The sequence below is a fragment of the Lycorma delicatula genome, chromosome 1 (genome assembly GCF_047948215.1).
Source record: "Lycorma delicatula isolate Av1 chromosome 1, ASM4794821v1, whole genome shotgun sequence".
Lineage (NCBI taxonomy): Eukaryota > Metazoa > Arthropoda > Insecta > Hemiptera > Fulgoridae > Lycorma > Lycorma delicatula.
The window spans coordinates 378,038,100-378,061,875 of record NC_134455.1 but is presented as its reverse complement, the minus strand read 5'-3'; the positions used below and the strand labels follow the sequence as shown (position 1 = coordinate 378,061,875).

General features: G+C 33.6%; 1 protein-coding gene across 1 annotated transcript in view; it reads right to left on the bottom strand.

Moving 5' to 3' along the window:
* Nucleotides 1-23,776, bottom strand: part of LOC142317963 (uncharacterized) — a 212,881-nt gene that overhangs the window by 61,514 nt on the left and 127,591 nt on the right. Inside the window, exons 15-16 of the mRNA XM_075354495.1 lie at nt 21,834-22,206; nt 14,629-14,783 (exon numbers count right to left, since the gene is read on the bottom strand). Of these exons, the coding sequence (XP_075210610.1) occupies nt 14,629-14,783; nt 21,834-22,206 (528 nt within the window). The remainder of the gene's footprint in view (nt 1-14,628; nt 14,784-21,833; nt 22,207-23,776) is intronic.

Sequence of the window (23,776 nt, the reverse complement as noted above, 5' to 3'; positions counted from 1 at the left end):
AATCCACATTACATTTCTATACACAAGATCTACACATTGAAACAAATCATCTATGTTAAAGCTGGTGCCAAAGAATGCTTTGTCTTGTTTAATTACGAACAAATCTGTCAAAATGTAATTACCAGAAAGAATGTAGATGTTACATCTACATTCTTTCTGGTAATCTACCAGGTTTCTCTCATTGGAAAAAGTTTTATCATGGTTCTAATAGTATGCTCGCTGTTCTGTGCGGAAGAGAGTGAGATTGTGTTTTTCTTCGACAGTTCTCTAATGAGCATCATATTATCGTTTGTTTGGATATTCCGAACTTGCATCTTTATGTAGCAAGTTCATATTTTCAGTACCATAACCCTGCTGATTGTCGTATCGAGGTCTAGGACAGGATCCTCAGATTCTCTGGTCCGACTTCAATTCTCATTAGTGCGGATGCCAACGCTAAGTAGCATTTGTGGAATAGTGGTCTCACCGATGTTAATGGTGACTTGATTGAGGGCTTTATAGCCCAAATGGTCAGCAGGTTTTTAATAAACCTAGTGAGTTGCCTACCTACATGGGCATGTTAGTGGCCGTCAGTTGTTTGGTGGAACAAACATTGATGTTATTGTTTATAAATATACTCCTGCCAATGTTTGTAACTAGAGAGTGGTTGACGATTGCTGAAGCGATCATCGAATGTTTATGAGATGATCACTTGTGATAAGTTGGTGGTTTGTGTGATCGTTGCCGATATAACGTTTCAGTTCAGCGGAGTCGGCTTCTGATCAGGCATCCATATTGGAAGAAGTTTGTCGATCTTTTGTCAGATAGACTGCGTTTTAGACAGGGTCTGGACAGGATTGGCCTAGAGGACCTGGTGGAAGTGTTAACAACGGCTTTTATGGATGCCTCTGAGTACTCGATACCCTTGTCCTGGTCGAGAGACCCTTAGTGGAATACGGAGTTATCTAATATGAAGAATGAAGAAAGCTGTCTTCATTTACAGAGGGCCTCTCAACGTGAGGGTGATCCTGAGCAGTTCTTATTGGCGAATACAGAGATTTGAGATCCAATTATTTTCATAAAGTCCGGACGGCCAAGAGGGACTCGTAGCATTTCTTTGTGAACGACCAGGGAAACTAGGATCACTGGGGAGTCGTGTATAGGACATAAACGTAGAAAGGACATTCTTCTGTCTGGTCTCTCGACCCGGTAGGGTGTGGTTTCGGATATCTTCAGAATTTTATGCAGGCTACTCGACGATCTTCTGCTTGGTGATATCGAGGCAGGAGAGACCGCACACCACATACAGGTAAGGCGTGGGGTCGCTCTCTTTCACGGAGATGCGTTATATATGGAGATTACTGAGGCCGAGGTGCGTCGGGGTACCTGTAGTCTTGATAGAGGTAAGGTGCCTGGCTTTGGTGGACTGACGGCTGAACTCCTTATTTGCTCGGTTGGAGTTAACGTGAGAATTATCACTTGCGTATTTAATAAATTATTCCTTGTGGGTTCTTTCCAGTCTCCTGAAAGAAAAATATTGTAAAATTATTGTTTAAGGTAGGTGACAAGGATCCGACTGTTACGTCATCATATCGGCTCCTGACGTTGCTACCGGTTGTCGGCAAGGTCTTTGAGAAGGTGTTGTATCTTCGTATAAATGAGAGGTTGGCCCCGCGTGGGTTGCTGAAGTAAAACTAGTATGGGTTTCGCCTCGGAAAAGGCACCAAGGATGTTATACTTCATGTTATGAGTGTGGTATCGGCCAGCGAAGCTGGAATATGTCTTGGGATTCTACCTAGACATTTTGGCGCGTTTAAAAATCTGTGGTTGCCCTCTGCCATTTTCCAATTACAGAGGTGAGGTGCACTGAAAATGAACTGCAGGTGCTTGAGAGGTTATTTCACTCATCGGGGTGTATTGCTTCGCGAGAGAAGCCATGAAGTAGGGAAGATATTGTGTAAGGGTTGTCCCAAAGACTGTGTGTTGGATACTCTGTTGTGGGTGGTGGAGTTTGACTCACCTCTGCGGCTGAGGTTGCCCAGTGGGTGTCTTGTTGTGGTCTATGCGGACGACGGGCTCCTGCTAGTCGAAGGATGCTCGCAGAAGGAGGTCGTGTACAGGGCCACTCGTGCATGCAGGGTGCTTGAGCTGTGAGCTCATCAATACAAGATGACTTTCAGCCCGGAGAAGACCACGATGATGCTTCTCAAAGGCCGTTTGGTGGAGAGTCGGCAAGTTCGAGTATCGATGTCGGACCATGGAATAAAGTACACAGATTCAGAAATACCTCGAAGTGTATCTTGAGAAATTTCAATTCAAGGGGTACCTTCAATACGTCTCAGCAAAGGCCTGTAGTGCCTTTTTTTGGGATCCGACATGTGGTCAGTCCGGATTGGGGTCTCAATTTTAGGACCCTAAGCATTCTGTATAAGTGTGTGTGCAAAGTAATTATGTTGTATGCTGCCCCACTTTAGGCGGATAGGATGAAATTCTGAAGTTATAGAGATATATTATTGAGAGCCCAACGACTAATAGTCTTGACGGTAACGGGTAGTTACCAGACGATTTCGCAGGAGACGGTTTTGGTGATTGCGAGAGTGAAACCGGTTGATATTTTAACTCTTGAGACACAGGAGCGGTATATTGCAAGGAAGTTGGTTGAGTTGACTTCTGAAAAGATTCGGGATATCAAGCAACGTGGTTATGATATATGGCAGGCTAGTTGGGATGAGACTATTGATGATGACATATGCACGATCTCTTCCCAGACAATTAGAAGATTTCCCCTGACAAGTACGTAACTCAGTTTCTTACTGGTCATGAAGCCTTCAGGAGTAGACTGGCTGGGTTCGGCCTGGTGAATTCGAGTCTGTACCCGCAGTGTAGGGTGCAAGACGATTCCTTCCATGTGTTGTATGAGTGCGCCAAATATGATCTGGACCACACCGCAGTAATTTGTCGACTGGATACAGTCATAGAAATGCTTGATATCAGTCGAAACTGGAAGGATCGGGCTGAATGGTCAGTGGCTGCAAAATTTCTGCACTATTTGGCTAGGGAACAGATTGTGGAGGTAATCTAGGGTGCTGCTTGGTCTTGTTCTTGCGTACTTTTTGTTATAATTTCTTGTTAGTGCAGTCTTTGTTTTGTTAGCATTATACGGTTTTGGTTGTTTTGTTATTACTTTTATTTTTGTGTTTTTGTTTTAATTTTTTCTGCATTTGCGTCGCATGTGAACTTAGTTTACCTTTCGGGTAAGTAGGTGATTCAGTTCCTATGATTACTATAGTTTTCAGTCTTACTTGAGACTAGAGATGTGTTTTGTTATCTTTAGTAATAGTTACACCAATGGGAATGTTACTGGTCATCGAATTAGATGTGTCTCGCTGTAAAAGTATCTAGATTGAAAGTGCTCTTTGAATCGAAGATTCAAAGAGCACTTTCAATATGCTGCATAAAAGGATTATTCTGTTTTCTTCAGGGAGCAGTTCACCCCAATTGGGTGTTTAATTTCAGAACTATGCATGTTCTATAAAAGGATGTATGCAAAGCTATAATACTATATGCTGCACCTGTCAGGGCCCATCGAATGAGGTACAAATATTATAGGAATATTTGATTGAAGAGACCAGTGTCTCCTGTTGTTATCTGTGATTGGTACCTATACGACTGCCTCTTGAGAGGCGTTCCTTTTTATTTCTAGTATTAAGCCCATTGGTATCCTTTCAACTGAGCGCCAATTACGTAATAAAGATAATAAGAAGGTACATACTTACCTCAAGGCACATAGAATAAATAGTGGGCCAAGGTTTCCATTTATGGTAGGTCAGGTGGACTGAATCACCCTAAGGCCATTACATGCATGGAAGTTTTCCTGATGCAAGATATATACAGGTAGTTCGGTGGATTTCCTCCAATTGGGATATTACACAGTTTCTGGATTTGTTGCTTTTCAAAATAGGTTGGCCAGATTTGGTTTGATTAATTCATGCTTTTGTCCAGAGTGTGATGAGCGCCATGTTTTATATGTCTGCCCAGGTATGAAGCTGAATTTACCAAAGTAACTAGAGAGTTTGCAAAGATCAATTCTGGTTTTGATTTGCAAGTTAATTGGTAAACTGTGAAAGGGAATGGAACATAGTTGCTAGCTTCCTTAGATTCTTACCCCTGCAGAGAATGGCTGAGTGGGTCTAATGCCGTTATAGATGTATACACAGAATAGTAATCCTGGTGGCTAAGGGCCTTCCTCGGTGCTTACTTCGCCAAGATAGGCATTTTGGTATCAAGCCCCAGTTACCTGAGATATTTGCTGTTAGAATGAGATGGATGTGTGGAGAAATCTGTGATGGAGCTGTGGTGTGAGAGAGTTTAAGCAAGCAGAATAGAGAATTAAGAGATAAGGTATGTTTTCATTAGAGTCCTATTAAATTTGTGGATCTGTTTTCTGATTATTAACAAAAATACAATAAAGAAATTTCAAATACGTCAGTTAAGATAATGAAAAGTTCAGAAATCTTATGACTTTTTTTTAACTGTTTAGTTTATTACCCATTACATTCTGATGAGGTTTAAAAATTGTTGCCAGCCTAATAATGGCTCATTTAAAGAAATTTTTGAAAAAAAGAAAATTCAAGTTTGAACAAAAATAAAAGAAATACTAGTTTATAATGACTCTTCTTTCTAATAAAGACTTTAAACTGTTTGCATCATGATAATTTACTTTAAAGAAAATAATAAAAAATTGTTATGTTAGTTAAGGAGAAAAAAGTAAGGCTTTGTAAAACTCCTGATTTTGCTTGTGGGAGGTTATAACTCCATAACTCTTAGATAAAGATAAAATTGTTTGCATCCTAATGATGCTTTATGTAGAGAAAAATAATTTAAAAATTCAAGTTTGTGGACTGAAACAAAGTTAGAAATATTTACAGAAAAATAAAATTTCTTTTGATCAGAAAATTCTCATGGACTCTTACAATGCAATAGGGATTCCCCAAAATTATATTTTATCTGTGGAATATCTCGATGGCAAGTTTATAGACTATTCTCTTTCCCTGTAGCAAGGTTAACAGGAGTTATTTATTTGGACATGCTGCGTGCATGAGTCTTTCTTAACTGCAAGATAGACTGGATAATTTTATTGGCAATATGATGATGCTCTTCCTCACTGGCATAACTCTGTACAGGACTGGTTGAATGACTTTTCCATAACCACTGGATCAGTTGGCATGAACCCAATGACGAGCTTGTTTTTGCTGATTACCCCATCTAACATCATTTGATTTTTTTCCTTGGGGGATCCATGATGTATCTAATAAATGTGTCTCTACTACTTACTAATCTACCCAATCTGAAGCATTAAAGAAGCTATTGGTTGCATTACTATGTACGTGCCAGTTTAGTTAACGAAAGGTGCTCACATTGAACACATGTATGGAAAAATGATAAGTTACCGTTTCATTTTATTTGTGATTCATTACTATAAGTCAAAGTTAAATATTAAATTGCTTTAAGACCTCAATTTGTGGTTAGGTGAATTACGGTAGGGTTTGTACACTCTGAATAATAATTGTGTAATCCAGAATCAGAACCAAAGAACAATCAAAAGAACAGAGAAACAAATTTATTTACTTTATTCAAAGAAGCCAATAAGCTACTAGTTGATATAGCATAAAATAATGGTACATTAAATAGTAATTTTCACTTCAGATCTACAAACATTAAATATTAAAAAAATAATTCTGTCATTTAGGTCAGATAAATATTTAAATTGCTAAACTTCAGGTGAAAATTAATTATCAAACTAAAAGCAGGTGAGATGAGAAATTCCTAACTGTTAGTTACATATATTTACTTACTCATATATTATGTTCTCTGGACGACTGATTTCATTTAAAGCAAGCTGGAGTATTTGAATTTTATTAACTTTTAAAAACACATTTATTTATTTTAATAATAATAATTACATATTTTAGATTTGAGCTGTTTTATTTTTTCAGAAATGGTTTGCATGGCCGTCATTGTTTATTGCGAACCATTTGTGAAGTGAAGCAATCTCATTTAAGTCATAATGGAATTTTAGGACACATAATTAATATTATTTTCACGTAAGTAATCCAATGAAAAAATATAAAATATTTGTGTGCAAATTAATTTAACCTGATTTACTAACTTCCACGGTTAGAATTGTTACATGTTTGATTTTTATTCTGAAAACACTGCGTTTAAATTTCAATCAAAATGAATGCATAGAAAATGAATACAGTGGTTATTTTCTTAAGTTAAAAATACTTCATATAGTATATTGTATTAAATGAATTAATTAGTAAGAAGAAAGTATTTATTATGATTAATTGGTGGTAGCAATGCTAAGTAGGTTTATCTCATTAACATGCTTATTTTTTATTTGATAGATCAGCAATGACACATAATTAAAATAGTGATTGTGCAATATTTTATGTAAAAAATAAATGCATTCTTGAAATAAACTTTTCTCTGAGAAAACAAATTATATTAATTATTTTAAATAAAATAAAAATGATGTATTATTTTTATTACTTATAAGAACAATCTTGTGGGTTTTTATTCAGCAGAAAGATGTGGGAATGTAAAATAAGGTGGTTTGGGTACCATCTGAACTTACTGTGGTATAATATGTATGGGCATGGAGCAAAGAAATAAAGTCTGTATTGGAATACTGTATTTATATGAGTGCAAGAAGTATGTTGGAAACAAGATTCAGATGTCAGAATTAGTTGAGATAAGAAAGAGATGAGGTCTGTAATTAAGATGAATAATAATGTAGTAAAGGACCAGGAGAAATCAGAAGGCCTCAGGTTGAGAGGAATGATGGAAAATTAAAGTATGGGAATGCTGATCCTGTAAAAAATTTGCTATGGAAAAAATTTTCTTACAGAATGAAAGCAGAATTGTATCTCACAAAATGGGTTACAATTTACCAATAGATTAACATTGTACAAGTATATAATAGTATTTCTTATGCTGATTCATGCAAAGCATCTAAGTACAAGTGGCGTTAATCAGAATTGTTTCTTCTGAGAGTAATGATATTCACTATGCATTTGGTCCCTGTGATTATCAGAGGTGTCTTATTGGGCAGAATATTACCTGTTTTTTATGGCTTTGAAATGCTGATATAAGACAGTTTTATAGTTTAATAAAATCACTTCATTCCTCACTTTTTCTGTAAGCCTATGGGAAAACTTTATCTGTATGGTGTGTGTTATTCTTGGGAAAACTTCTGTCATTTTCAGGAGAGATTTTCAGATCATTTACAACCAGTATGGTTATAACAACACGTATACAATGTAAATATAAAGAAGAAAAAGGTTTTAAAGAAATACACTATCTTTTTGATTTAGTTTTATATTATATAAGGATACAATTCTGAGAAATGTTTAGATTTAATGCATAGTACAAATAGCCATTCAGGCTTTCTATTGCTTAAAAAAAGTATAACTTTTCAAAACTTCAGAGAAGTTTATCTTACTTATAAAATCATTAGCAAATTTGAAAAAAAAATAAAACAATTACTTTTATCTACAGAAATCTTTAGCATTTTTCTTTTAATTTCATTTTCTTAGAGCTATAGTGAAAGTAGGGTTCTCTCCTTTTATGCTAATGTGGTTCCTATGCAGTTTGCTATTGTTCTGTTATAAATAGTATTGGTATTTAGAGATTCTGCTCTATTTTTAGATCGTATTTATGTTTGTATTTTATGAAGAATTAGGAGGTCCATCTTTATTCTGCAGTCACTGAGTAGGAAACAGAGCCTGCCCTTCCCTGGATTGATTCTTTCCATTAGGTAACACTAAGGGTTCATGACTTTTTGAATTTTGCCATCCTCAGAATGGATAAGATCCAACATAACACAAACAGATGAAAATGAGGAAGAAAGGATCAAGGATCAGAAAAGAGAAGGAAAGTGATAAATAAAGATTTATATGAGGAATCAAAATAAGAGGCAAACAACCCACCCAGAAGGTAACATGAAGACTCCCTCCAGACAAGAAAACTAATTAAAAAAAAGATGGATGCCCATCTTTCTCAAAATCCCTTAGGAATACATGATTATTTTTATTAAGGATTGGAACAGCATACTATTCAAAAATTTTGTGTTGATCACCAAAAAATGCTTTTCCTACAGAAATTAAAGAACCACCTGAGAGCAGGCACATGATTCCAAAAGGAAAATTTGCACCCATCCTTAGAATTAAGTGATCTATAGAAATATACAACTGCAATATAAATTGTTAAATTAAACTCCTTTTGGAGATTATTTTGAGGTCGGTCTTAGATAGACTCATTTTTAGAAAGTAAAAGTTTTAATTCTTTGTCACATGCACATCATAATAGAAAATGATTATGTGCAAAGTCTGTTTACTGATGCTATTATGACATATATTATTAAATTGTTAGATACCATGTACTTAACATACTAAAGAATGAGAGGTGGAAGGTGTATTAGATGAAGACCCGTTTAGTTTTAGAAAGAGCATAGGTATGAGGAAGGCCATTCTGACCTTCAGCCTAATTTTAAAGACAAGCTTAAGGAGAATAATGAGATTTGTATGACATGTTAGTTACAATAGTAGTAATTAAAGAGCAGTTAGTTATGATTAAAAAAGGAGTGAAAGTAAGAAGTAATATGAACCCACCACTTTTCAGTTTATAAATAAAAGAATTAGTATAGAAACTGAAAAAAAAACATTTTGTGGAGAACAGCTATATAAAAAAAGAAAAAATTGAGATATATATTTATATATAAAAATGTTAAGTTCGTTTGTGTACGCTTCAAAAACTCAAAATGTTCTGCACCGATTGAGCTCAAATTTTAGCACGATATATAACCCGCATCAAAGATAGTTTTTATCTATTTTTCGCATCAGTCACATACTCGCGACCGTGAGAAAACAGTTTTTTAAACGGTCAGCTGTACTGAATTTTTTCATTTCCCATGCATGAACGCAATCCAGTTGTGGTTCACTTAGCAGTGCATTTAGAGAATGGACAGCGTGTTTATTTCACAGATGCAAATGTGCAACAAAAAGCCCTTAATACACCTGGTACAACTCTGACTGCTTTTTTCACCTTATGCCATGAAGACGCTTTCGCCAGAACACTGATGTATTCAGAAGTTCCCTCTTATTATACGTGAAATGTAACTAAAAATGTATTCATACGACGCAGACGAGGGGAGCCAGTCGACGGTCAACCTGGCATTTTCAGAGAAAATACAATTGGTAGACTTTATACAGTGCATCCCAATCACGATGAATGTTTTTCCTTCGCATGCTATTGGTAAATGTGCCTGGTCCTAGATCTTTTCAGCAATTGAAAATTGTTGACGGTGTCACACATGCCACTTTTCGGGCTGCGTGTCAAGCTCTGAATTTATTAGAAAATGACCAACAGTGGGATATATGTATTAATGACATGTGCAACACTGCACATCCAAACCAAATTCGCGCATTATTGACCGCTTGCTTCCCTTCATCACACACAGAGTTATGGGAAAGATATCGATCGCATATGGCTGAGGATATTTTGCATAGAGTACGCCTAGAAAATGCCAATATGATCATGGACGAAATTTACAGAAGGCATTTACAACGAAGCATTGATAAATATTGAAGACAAATGCTTAGCTATTGCAAATAAAGTTCTTAGTCAATTGGGAATGCCAGCACCCACCCGAGCTGCGATTGCTTCATTTGATGTGGATTTACGCCGTGAATAGAGTTACAACATTGGTGATCTTCACTCATATGTCGAATCAAACATTCCCAAATTAACGCGTGAACAAAAAGGCATTTATGATCGCATAATGCAAATGATAAATGATGGAGTTGGGGGGGGACCTTCTTCTTGGATGCGCCAGGAGGAACTGGGAAAACATTCCTCATTAGATTGATTCTAGCAACGGTTCGATCAAAAAAAGACATAGCCTTAGCTCTTGCTTCGTCTGGAATAGCTGCGACATTGTTACCAGGTGGAAGGACTGCGCATTCAGCTCTGAAGTTGCCATTAAACATCCAAATCATCGAGACTCCCACGTGCAACATTTCCAAAGCATCCAGTATGGGAAAAGTATTACAAAAATGTAAACTCATTGTTTGGGATGAATGCACGATGGCACATAAAAAATCGCTTGAAGCTCTTGATCGATCGTTACGAGATTTACGTGGAAAATGCCTATCAACTTCATAATGTTATTCAATCCAGCATTCAAAGTGAGGAAATTACATATAAGTCGATAAGACACCGTTGTGGAAGAAGATGAAGTAGTTAATTATCAACTTTTACTAAAGTTATGTTCTTTTGGTATATATATATATATATATATATATATATATATATCTATCAACTTTTACTAAAGTTATGTTCTTTTGGTATAAACCAAAAATGGGTAGAAGTCATGCTCAATGGAATGAATTTATTTCAAGGAAAGAAATCTCAATCTGAAAATAACAAAACTAAAACAAAAGTTAATAAATGTGACAGAAAGGATAATGACGAATTAAGGTACAGGAACTCAATTTATCATGTGTTACAAACAATAGTTAAAAATCATAATACAAGAATATACACTTGAAAAAGCCAGTGTTTATACGAAGGAATTAAACACATAAAAATAAATGAAAATGGAACAAAAGTTAGAGGTTCGAATGCAAGCATCGGAAAAGGCAAGGAAGGAAATATTGTGGGTGAATACGGGCTGTGCAAAAGAAATAAAAGAGGGGACATGCTTATTGAATTTTGCACAAAGTATAATTTAGTAATTGCCAACACCCAGTTTAAAAATCATAATAGAAGAATATACACATGGAAAAAGCCGGGCGATACTGCAAGGTATCAGATAGATTATATCATGGTGAAGCAAAGATTTAGAAATCAACTCGTTGACTGCAAAACTTACCCTGGAGCAGACATTGATAGCGACCATAATTTAGTGATAATGAAATGTACATTGGGATTTAAAAACCTGAAGAAAAGGTGTCAAATGAATCGGTGAAATTTAGAGAAGCTTGAGGAAGAGTTGGTAAAGAAGATTTTTGAGCAGGACATTGCAAGAGGTCTGAGTAAAAAAGATAAGGTAGAAAATGAAGAAGAAGAATAGGAGAATGTTAAGAAGGAAATTCTTAAATCAGCAGAAGCGAACTTAGGCGGAACAAAGAGAACTGGTTGAAAATCTTAGGTTTCAGACGATACGCTGCAGCTGATGGATGAACGTAGAAAATATAAGAATGCTAGTGATAAAGAAAGTAAAAGGAACTATCGACATTTAAGAAATACTATAAACAGGAAGTGCAAACTAGCGAAAGAAGAGTGGATTAAAGAAAAGTGTTCAGAAGTGGAAAGAGAAATGATCATTGGTAAAATAGACGGAGCATACAGGAAAGTTGAGGAAAATTTTGGGGTACATAAATTAAAATCCAATAATGTGTTAAACAAAGATGGTACACCGATTTATAATATGAAAGGTAAAGTCGATAAGTGGGTGGAATATATTGAAGAGTTATAGGGAGGAAATGAATTAGAAAATGGTGTTATATAGGAAGAAAAGGAAGTCGGAAGAGGATAAAATGGGAGAAACAATACTGAGATCTGAATTTAAGAGAGCATTAAAAAATTTGAATGGCAGAAAGGCTCCTGGATTAGATGGAATATCTGTAGAATTATTGCACAGTGCAGGTGAGGAAGCGATTGATAGATTATACAAACTGGTGTGTAATATTTATGAAAAACGGGAAGTTCCGTCAGACTTCAAAAAAAGTGTTATAGTCATGATACCAAAGAAAGCAGGAGCAGATAAATATGAAGAATACAGAACAATTAGTTTAATTAGTCATGCATCAAAAATCTTAACTAGAATTCTATACAGAAGAATTGAGAGGAGAGTGGAAGAAGTATTACGAGAAGACCAATTTGGTTTCAGGGAAAGTATAGGGACAAAGGAAGCAATTTTAAGTGTCAGATTAATAGTAGAAGGAAGATTAAAGAAAAACAAACCAACATACTTGGCATTTATAGATCTGGAAAAGGCATTCTATAACGTAGACTGGAATAAAATGTTCAGCATTCTAAAAAAAATTAAGGTTCAAATACAGAGATAGAAGAGCAATCGCTAACATTTACAGGAACCAAACAGCAACAGTAATAATTGCAGAACAGAAGAAAGAAGCCGGAATAAGAAAGGGAGTCTGACAAGGATGTTTCCTATCCCTGTTACTTTTTAATTTTTACATGAAACTAACAGTTAATGATGTTAAAGAACAATTTGGATTTTGAGTAACAGTACAAGGTGAAAAAATAAAGATGATACGATTTGCTGATGATATAGTAATTCTAGCTGAGAATAAAAAGGATTTAGAAGAAACAATGAACGGCATGGATGAAGTCCTATGCAAGAACTACCGCATGAAAATAAACAAGAATAAAACAAAAGTAATGAAATGTAGTAGACAAAGATGGACCACTGAATATGAAAATAGGAGGAGAAAAGATTATGGAGGTAGAATTGTTATTTGGGAAGTACAATTACTAAAGATGGACAAAGCAGGAGCGATATAAAATGCCGAATAGCACAGGCAAAACGAGCCTTCAGTCAGAAATATAATTTGATTAAATCATAAATTAATTTAAATGTTAGGAAAAGATTTTTGAAAGTATATGTTTGGAGTGTTGGTTTATATGGAAGTGAAACTTGGACGATCGGAGTATCTGAGAAGAAAAGATTAGAAGCTTTTGAAATGCGGTGCTATAGGAGAATGTTAAAAATCAGACGGGTGGATAAAGTGACAAATGAAGAGGTGTTGTGGCAAATAGATGAAGAAAGAAGCATTTGGAAAAATATAGTTAAAAGAAGAGACAGAATTATAGGCCATATATTATGGCATCCTGGAATAGTCGCTTTAATATTGGAGGGGCAGGTAGAAGGAAAAAAATTGTGTACGCAGGCCACGTTTGGAATATGTAAAACAAATTGTTAGGGATGTAGGATGTACGGGGTATACCAAAATGAAATGACTAGCACTAGATAGGGAATCTTGGAGAGCTGCATCAAAGCAGTCAAATGATTGAAGACAAAAAAAAACAAATACATGATGTAAGGCAAACATCAGAAATAGACAACTGATTCAAGCTCAGATTTTTTCAATTCTTTTTTGCATGTTTGAAATAACCTTCTTTAGGTACCTCATAATTTTATCAACCCCTTATAACTTTACTGTTTGAATAGTAAAAATTCATCAGTTTCTGGCAATCTTCCTTAATAATTATGTGTCTCAATCACCAGCTTCCTTTCAGTTAAATTTCATTTTTTTATTTTTATTTTAGCTGCAGTTATTTTCAATAAAAACATTCTATCTGCTGAACATGTTAGCACTAATTTAACTACCCTTCCAAAGACTTTTCAGAGTTTATTTATTTGCACCTTTCTTAATGGAGTTTCTAGTAGTTTTTTTTACTAAACAATACACTTCAGTGATGGCACTATAATAATTCAGACATGGATGCAAATACACCTGTAGATACAAGAGCCACTAAGTAGCATAAACAAAATAATTAACTTTTGCAAATCACTTTACAGAATTAATGCACGTATGAAGGCATTATTTGAAATATGTAAACTTTATATAAACATAAAAAATACTACATGAATAAAGAGAAAGAAAATAGAATATATTATTTAATCATATACCAAGGATTACCTAACTATTTTAGGATAGGTACCATTACCATCTTAGAGATTTTAAAATCACAAATACATGAGTTCTCAGTACTACTAAGGATGTCATTGAGAAGGTGTAGCTAATTACTCTCTAAGTTTGTTACTTTAAAACTTATTGTAAGATTACTCTGTTGGAGTACTGTTTATTATTTTAAAAATCAATTCACTATTTATTTTAATTAATATGTAGTTTAAACTAAAGAATAATGTTATATCTTGAAATTTTAATATTCTTATAATGCTTTCAGAATTTTCCATCAGGTAGGTTTGATGTAATACTTTATGAAAACTGAACTGGTGTTCATCTACATCGCTTATTTTTCATAATATGTTCATTCACAATTTATCATAGTAGTTAAGGTGAACACACATGATGTCACATTGATGGTATAAAACTTTTTGTACTTATTGGTATCCCTTTTTACATTACATTCAGTTATCAAATGCTTCATTTATTTTATGTTCAAAAATTTTTAATTTGAAAATACAAAAAATTATCTATGAAACATCTAGAAATAAGTAGAATATATAAGGTTTTTATTGGCAACCAAAAATGTACTAATTTATAATTACAAAACATTAAAGGTAATAAATAAAGGTATTTGTTTTTCAGGCCATCTACAACTGTGGCAGAAAAAGTTGATGAAGAATTCACATTAGCAGAAAAAATTGGAGAACATAATGCTATCTGTAGTGAATTATTTAGCGACTGTAAATACAGTTTACTGGATCTCATATCGGTTTTTGAAAATTAATATTAAACTATTTATTGTTTCTTTATTAGTTAATGATTCAATTATTTTCAATACGTATAACTAGAAAGTCCTGCTGAACTATTGAAAATCAACACTCCCTCAAACCATAATAATTTAAATAAGTTATATTTCCTCAAGCCTTACTGTTCACCAAATTGGCTGATTTTGTTGTCTCTTTATTTTGTAATGGAAGTTCCTCCGATGTTCCCACTGTAACTTTTTTCCACACATCTTTAGCAAGAGAATTTTTAACAATTACATTGTCTGCATAGACAATTTTATCTTTTTTCTTATCATCACTGTTTCAAATTAGTTTATCTTAATATAAAGTTATAAAACTTGATGTCATTCTCATATTGAAAGTATTTTCATGTAAAAAATTAGAGTAAAAAGAAGTAATTCATATTCCTGCATTCCTAATTACTATTCCACAGCTCATGGTGTGTAGCATTCTCTTAAGTTGTTTCTGTTAATCTTTTTCTTCTTTTAACAATATGAAGTAAAAAAAATAATACACATACCAGTCTTAGCTTCTCAGTAACAATTTCCTTGCATTCCTTTTCTATATTTATTTCAGTGGATGTTTCTAGCCTTTACTTTTCTTGCAAAAATCTTTTTTTCCATGAGAACTGCATTTTTTGACTAGTCATGTTTTAAATATAATACAAAACTAAAATATTTATTCAAAACAGCTATAAAGAAATTCCAAAATTTCTTTTTAAATTATTAAATCACTACTTACACTAAAGCTTGTATATAGATATATATATGGTGTGACATTTTTGAAAATTATGGTGTGACAATTATGGTGTGAAATTATGGTGTGACAATTTTATGAAAAATGCTTAATCTGACTAGTATTTAAAACGTGTAATCTTTTGAATGAAAGTCTGAAATGGTACTATTCTTCCAAAATTGATAATCTTAAAATGTTTACTTTTAGAAGTTGATTCCAAATCAAGAGGAAGTAGATTTTTTTTAGTTACATTTAATTTGCCACCAACTTCAAAAGTTGAAATTTAAAGACCAGAAAGTATATTATTTTTTAGTGTTTTCTCTCTTACATTGATTTTAATATTTTTAATCTGTTTTTCTTATTATTAGTTTTTATCTATATTTGAAAGAATTTCCTTTCACAGAATTCAAATTATGTTATTTTACATAATTATGTTATTTTTAAACGTAAAATATTTTAGACTATTCTTTACACATATTACAGTATCTGTAGGTTTTTCAAGAATTTATATTTGACACTTCACTTTATTTCAAACAATTTTTGTTTTTCATTCTAGAAAAATGTTGATTTTTTTGAAACTATATACATCATAATACAAGTAATTTAGGTAATACAGGTAATTTGCCATATACATCATTTATACAAGTGAAATCTTTTGCATACAAATACTGATAGCATTCTGGATCACACATCTAGGACTCAATCTAGGAGGGTACAGCCTATAAATATGTTTGTGTATTATGTTTATCTGTAGGCTTAATGTAAGATTGGGTGTTTATGTGCACTTGAGGTACTTGAAGAGTTGCTTTCTTTAACGGTAAACAGTTTATTATACAAACAGTCTTGGTGCTGAACAAAATAAAAGTGTCACTTGTAAGACTGAATACTGTCTGTCAGCACTTTACTGGGCACTGATGTGCAACAGTATATTCAGAGTTGAGGTGTAGAATTATTTTTTGGGGCAACTCACAGTTTGGGGAGGGCATTTTCAAAAATTAGAGAACAGTCTTTTCAAAAGCTTAGAAATTTTTTAAAATAATGAATCTTGTAAAGAACATTTTATAAATTTAATACTTTGTTTATAATATTTTTGAACTGAAGTTGCTATTGCCATACTGTTTATTAAAATATAGCACAACAGTTACTAGATGCAAACCATGGTTATGTATAATAGGAAAGAATACCTTCTTCCAATACTCAACCACAGTATACGGTATAACTCACTTAAGAACATCCAATTAATTTATTTGTCAAAGTTTATATAAGCTGGCTGAAGAATAGAAAAAGATTAACAGTCTTAAAGTATTACGTTTTTTGGTCATGTATAGTTTAGATGACTTAGTTCATTCCATTAACCTACCGGGTTGGTCTAGTGGTTAACGCGTCTTCCCAAATCAGCTGATTTGGAAGTCGAGAGTTACAGCGTTCAAGTCCTAGTAAAGCCAGTTATTTTTATACGGATTTGAATACTAGATCGTGGACACCGGTGTTCTTTGGTGGTTGGGTTTCAATTAACCACACATCTCAGGAATGGTCGAACTGAGAATGTACAAGACTACACTTCATTTACACTCATACATATCATCCTCTGAAGAATTATCTAAACGGTAATTACCGGAGGCTAAACAGGAAAAAAGAAGTTCATTCCATTAAGTAAGTATGACTCACGGGGTGAGCTTTCCAGTACACTGTTTTAATTGTGCTATTTTAAATAAAATAGATAACATGCTTTTAACAAGTTGTTTTGTTCGCAGTTATTATTTATTTGGGGGCCGTGTAATTTTTGTAATATATATGTATATTTAATTTAAATTTAGTACGGAAGAAAATATTATTATTAATATATAATTATTAAAGTAATTAAGTTTAAATCATTTTATTTTATAAAATGATGAACTGGATTGTATAGTCACAAATGGAATACCGTGAATAGATTGTAATGTTTTTTGTTATTAATTATTTATTTATGAAAACTTGTAATGATATAACTTTTGAGGGGCTATGGTTACACTCTGTAACCGCTTATTTTTAATGTTTAATGGGGCACTGGTTACATAGTGTAATCACTACATACCTTCTTATATTTCACATAGAGGACATCAGCTAAACAGTGTCCAGTGTCACAAGCAAGGTATTCAGAAATTGGCCACTGAGAGCACTAGCAATGAATTCTTATCTTACTCTATATTTAGATCCGTAACATTCCTGTTTGTTTAGATGTGTTCTACCTTCTTTGTAGCCAGCTGTGCATTTTTAGTTATTTTTTATATACTTATGTGAATATTCTGTATATTTATTTTAAACATATAAATATTATTTAGCTGTAAGGAAAAGAGTTTATTTTCTCTAAAAATAAGATGTTGAAATATATCAAAAGTTTTTTTTTTTGACTGGTTTCACAGTGTAACCAATGCCCCTTTCAGACTAAACTACTTGTTTTTATAATGGCCAAGTGGTATATGAATGAAGAACAAATTTTAAAAGATTTATTGTATGATGAAATATCTTCAGATTGTGAAAGTATTGTTAGTAATTTGGACTCTGAAACTAAGGTGTAGTATTGACAATAATGAAATTTCTATGTTTTTTGACCACATATCAGGTAATATTTCTCATATTGTTACTGACATTAGCAGTCAGCAGGATTCATCCTCTGATATCCAAATATTTTTTGACCAGTGATACAGGACCGAATAATATAATTGATCCTGTAACAGAATTTCAAAATAAAACTGGAGTTGCTGATCATATAAAAGAAATGGTGTCTCCAACGCCACATAAATTATTTTGTTTGCTTTTAAATGATGAAGTAATATTGCATATTGTGTTTCACAAATTTATATCCTATGTAGTATGGTAAACCTTTCAAACCCACTACGGATGAAGAATTCAGTGTTTTATTGGTATGAATCTGTATGTCAGTAAACGTAAAATCAAGTTATCGAGATTATTGGCCACTTAATGATGATGACTATATTTCAAAACAAATGCTAGCAAATGGTTCAGTTTTCTATTAAAATTATTTACATTTAAATAACAATTCATTACATCCAAAACCTGGAGATGTAAAGTATGATAAATTATATAAATTACCATCCCCTGATTAACTTTTTGACAAAGTTGTTTGGAGAATCTTATATTCCACTTAAAATGTTGTTGTTGATGAAAGCATGGTAAAATTTAAGGGTCATTCTCACAAAACAGTTCATGCAAGACAAACCAATAAAACTAGGCTACAAAATGCGGATGCTGTGCGACCTGTCATCATATAATCTAAAATTTGATATGTATTCATAAATAGAGGATGAAAAACATTATAAAACTAAGTAAGGTTTAGCTGAAAGAGTAGTTTTAAATTTAACTAGAGAATTAAGAAAGAATCATGTTGTGTACATGGATAATTTCTTTTCTTCTATACAGCTCTAAGAAAAATTAAAATTGTAGAATATATTTGCATACGGAATAGTAAATCCAACTAGAAAATGTTTACCAGTCCTTGAAAATGAAAAAATATATAAAGAGGAGAATTTTCATATAAAGTTACTAATAGAGGAATGGCAGTGTACAGATGGAAGGATAATAATGGAGTGAATTTAAAGAATATGGTTCATGACCCAAGAGACTGTGCTACAGTCTCCAAAAAGAAAAAGATGGTAGCATAAAATCATTTTCTTGTCCAAAGCTATAAGAGCTATCAGCTTGTCAAAAGCTATGGGTTTTGTAGACAAGTTTGACTGGCTGCAGAATGACTACAAAAGTGAAAGAAAAAGTAAGTAGTGGATGCGAATATTTTTTTCATTTTGTTGATTGCTGCATTGTAAAATATTACACATTTGTAAATATGTGATTAATACTTTTATTAATCACAAGAAGCTTGACATGAAACAGTATACCAATAAGAACTTTAGGAGAGCTGTTTATCGAACTATTCTTACATCTGGAATAGTAACAGCAAGGAAAAGATCATTGGACTCTTCAGACGAAACTTTGGTAAAAGAAAAACCAATAAAAAAATCACGCGTCAATATTGACATTAGATTAGAGTCCAGTAGCCACCAACTGAACAAATGAATTCTTCAAGATGTGCAAATTGCAGTACAATAAAGCACCCTATATGCTCATGATGGAAGTACAATATTTGTGATTTTGTGTTATTTCTATAAACAGGAAAAACGTTTATTTTGTGTAAGGAAAGAATCCATCATTAATGCAAGCCATTTTTATACATAACATAGAATTTTTTAAAAATAAATAATAGATTAAAAATATGGCACATATTTAAATCTAAAAGTTTTTAAATTATAATAAAAAAAAAAATTAAATTAATTATAAACTCTAGACATAAAATTCTGAAGAGCACTATAAACTATTTTATAAGTGATTCTTTTTCATTACATGGTAACAGTATCAAATTTTTTTTACTTTTAAATCATTTCTGAACATCACGTATTTGCACATTTTATAATTTTTTTCTAATTCAACTGGAATTTAAATTTATAGTAATGTGTAATTTATAAATCACTAAATTTTATACCTTTAATATGGAAAATTTTTACAATACTTCTTTTTATACATGACATGCATTTTGGAGTATATTTCATCAGATTTATCAGAAATTTTCTACACTGATATACAAAATTATAGATCGATTAATAAACATAATGCTCGTTGCATGAATGAATTACAATTAAGCAGGTATATGATGTTACACGTACCCATGTACCCAGTAATGCTAAAAAAGGACTGATTCAACTATCTGGTTGCGTTTGATTATATTTACTATTTACTAAGGTCATGTCATAGAATGGGTTGGGCTGGAAATTTTAATGATTACTTAATAACAGATTCCGATTATTTATACCTAAAAAACTTTACAAGTATAGTAAGTAAATTCCATTGAAGCATTCGTGCTATGACTTTTTTTCACATATAAGTAATAACAACTATAGAAAACTTCTAAGGGCAAAAATAATCAGGAGCTATTATTAAATAACTGATGAAATTTTCAATCCAACACACTCACACTCGAACAATAACAAAGATAGTCAGGTCAAAAATATCTTAGCATTATTATGGTGAGCAACTTTAATATCATAAGTATATTTTATTTATTTATGCAGTGAGCATCATGATTTTATTTATTTATTTGTATTTTGATGTTAATATTGTAGTGAATTTCATACAAATTTATGATGTAGATATTCTGAAATGTATATTCAATAACAGTTTCAGAAAGATGTTCACAGATTTTTTTATTTTCTAATGTGAAAAGTCATTTCACAAACAAAAATATTTATAAAGACTTATAATTTATATGCTGTGTTATGCTTAATTGTGGGTCTGGCCCCAGGAGGGGAGTTGGTAAGGTGGAGGTTTAGTTGGTATGGCGCAGGTATATATACAAACCCACCGGGTTGGTCTAGTGGTTAACGCGTCTTCCCAAATCAGCTGATTTGGAAGTCGAGAGTTACAGCGTTCAAGTCCTAGTAAAGCCAGATATTTTTATGTGGATTTGAATACTAGATCGTGGATACCGGTGTTCTTTGGTGGTTGGGTTTCAATTAACCACACATCTCAGGTACGGTCGAACTGAGAATGTACAAGACTACACTTCATTTACACTCATACATATCATCCTCATTCATCCTCTGAAGAATTATCTAAACGGTAGTTAGCGGAGGCTAAACAGGAAAAAGAAAAGAAAAGAAAAAGGTATATATACAACCTTGTGTTCTTTGGTGGTTGGGTTTCAATTAACCACACATCTCAGGAATGGTTGACCTGAGACTGTACAAGACTACACTTCAATTACATTTATTAATATCATCCCCATTCATTCTCTGAAGTAATACTAGTAATGATGGTTGTTACGGAGGCTAAACAGGAAAAGAAGAAAGGTTTACATACGCACATTAACGAGATCTTGCAGAACCTATTAGTAGCAGTCTAACACTGTTCATAAAGGGGATTCCTCTCCTCGCCAGGAAAAATAAAAAAATTATGACAAGAATAAGAACTACTTTCTTTAAATACATAAATATGAATTAAATATATTTATTAGCAAATAAAATTTAATTACTAGTAAAGTATATTTGAAAACTTTGCTAAACAGAAAAAACTTATTTTTTGATTTGGAATTACATTTTTATAAGGTCTAACATATAAAGAGAAGCGAGTCAATGTATATTATTAATTTTATTATTTATTTTGTGACCATTTTTTATAAAATTTTAGTGAAGAGAGTGGTAATGTAGTCAGTGGTCAACAAAGAGCTTTCAAAGAAACAATGATACAACTGATAATATTTCTGATTTTTAATTGCTGATAGGAAATCTAAATACGGCAAGTGGAAGAATAATGATAGTCTCAGAAACACTAAATTTAACTGTAAATTTACTAATAAATAACTCTTGTCCATATACAGTTGATAAGAATAAGTCTTATTTCTGTACCATAATTAATGAAAAAAAAATCTGCTGCAATTATTCTAAAGTAGGAATGTAGCATGAACTGAATTCCATGGTTATGGAAATCTAGGGGTGAATAGTTTGTTACTGCATTGATTTTTCAAACCAGTTGTCACAAAACTAAAAATGGTCATTATAATATTTACTTCTTAATACGAGCTTCAAGACTACTCTCCAATGGTTCAATGTCTCCTATAAACCTCCACCGCCAACTTCCAATATCTTTTGTCTGTTCAAACACTGAGTGAGTCGCATTTAAATAAGTCTTCAGCCTATCTCTTGTGAAGTTATTTGATTTACAATAAAGGACGATGTATTCAATGGTTTCATCTTCTTTGTTACAAGCCAAACAGCGAGGAGACTCCACAAAGTGAAACCTATTCAGATAGACAATGTGACCAGTTCTCATGCAAGCAGCAAACATTGCAGTTGAACGTGCAAAACTTTGGTACAGTGATGCTTCAGAAGGCTTTCTGTGAATCACCGAAACTTTGATTAAGCTCGCCAAACAAATAAAATCTGAAGAGGTTAAAATAAAACGACCAAAGAAAGAGATATACCCGAAGGCGTGTCCACCGCTGCGCAAGTACACCGAAGAGTTGAGGAATAAAGAGGAGCAGGATTATCGCGAATTTGAAAAAAGGTTAGATACGGGTGATATGTTCGATCAGTTGACTGAAAAAGATAGGATTAAGTATGGCAACAAACATGATGGATTGCTGAGCACACGTTCTTTCGGTGAGGTTCGAGAAGGGGGAAAAACGGCCCTTTAGCAAGTTACACCGAAAAATGGATACTACCGGCTTGCTTCCACTGGAACTGCTCCCGCCGCGCTTCATCTCATCGACGATGAGATAAAGGGCGTGAGACGTCAAAATACTGTTAAGAGGTTTATTCCTTACGTGGCTCGTCACCGGGTTCAAAAGGATGAAGAAAAGACTGAGCAGCAAACACGGCGAGTCTGAACCAACCATTGAGCAATTGCTGAATACGCCCGACGGAAAAATGAGAGCGAGCATGACTGTTAAGACCAGCCTGCGAGGAATGGCGGAAGAGTATATGCTCGACGACAAGAAAACAACACGGCCAACATGTAAGGTGTTCACTTTAATGGGAACCAGCTGAAGATCGGTGATGCGATCGTAGACTTCAATCGTGACAGCAATATCCTTATAAGAGAAGTGATGTATTCCGCAAGTCGAGGTGTGTTCGAGTTACTTTTTATGAAAAAACCTAAGTCGTGCATGCCAGATTTGGAAGAATATAAAAAAAATTGATCGCTACAAACACGCACAGATGAAACAACAAAGAGATGCCAGGTGGAAAAAGCAAGCTTTTCCACCTGGCATCTATAAAAAAACCAGGTCTGATACCTTCTGCGATGACAAACGAAAACCGTAAAGTCAAATACGTTTATTTTAACGAAATCTGCGAAAGATTAAAACTGTTGATTGCATCAAAGAAAGCGGGTAATACGGCTCATGACAAAGAAATTATATCAGTAATCGAAGAATTGAAAAAACGAGGGCTGATAAAAGGAAAAAGCGTATTGTAGACGATTCATCTGAGAACATGCCGATCAACAGGTTGGGTCAGTCAGAACTCTGCTCGAGGATACCGTTAGGGATCACTGACGAAGAAAGTATCGACGTCTGCGAAAAAATAATCTGTAATCTGGAGTATGCAGAAGATTACGATGACGCCGTCAATATGCGTCGAATATCATCTAGCAGTACACTAAAAATCGCGGTATCTTAATTGTGAGGAGCGGAACAATTTTAAAGCTGTAGATTTCAAAGGTGCTCGCGCTAAAAACGCTGCTCATTAAAACGACCTGATAATGCTGATATGCGCGGTTCCTCATCCAGCAGAAATTCGAAGAAATCGTCTACATGATCAGGAAAAATGAAGAAATCTCTTCCGCAGGTAAAAATCATGAACGACCCTGGGAAAGACGTAGGAACTAAAGACTGAAAACGAATGCGATATAAAATCGGACGATTCATCCGCAGAATTTTAGTCGAGTATAAAATGAAGAGAGCGAACAAGCGAATGTCTAGTGAGAAAACAGGACGCGATTTAAGTTCGG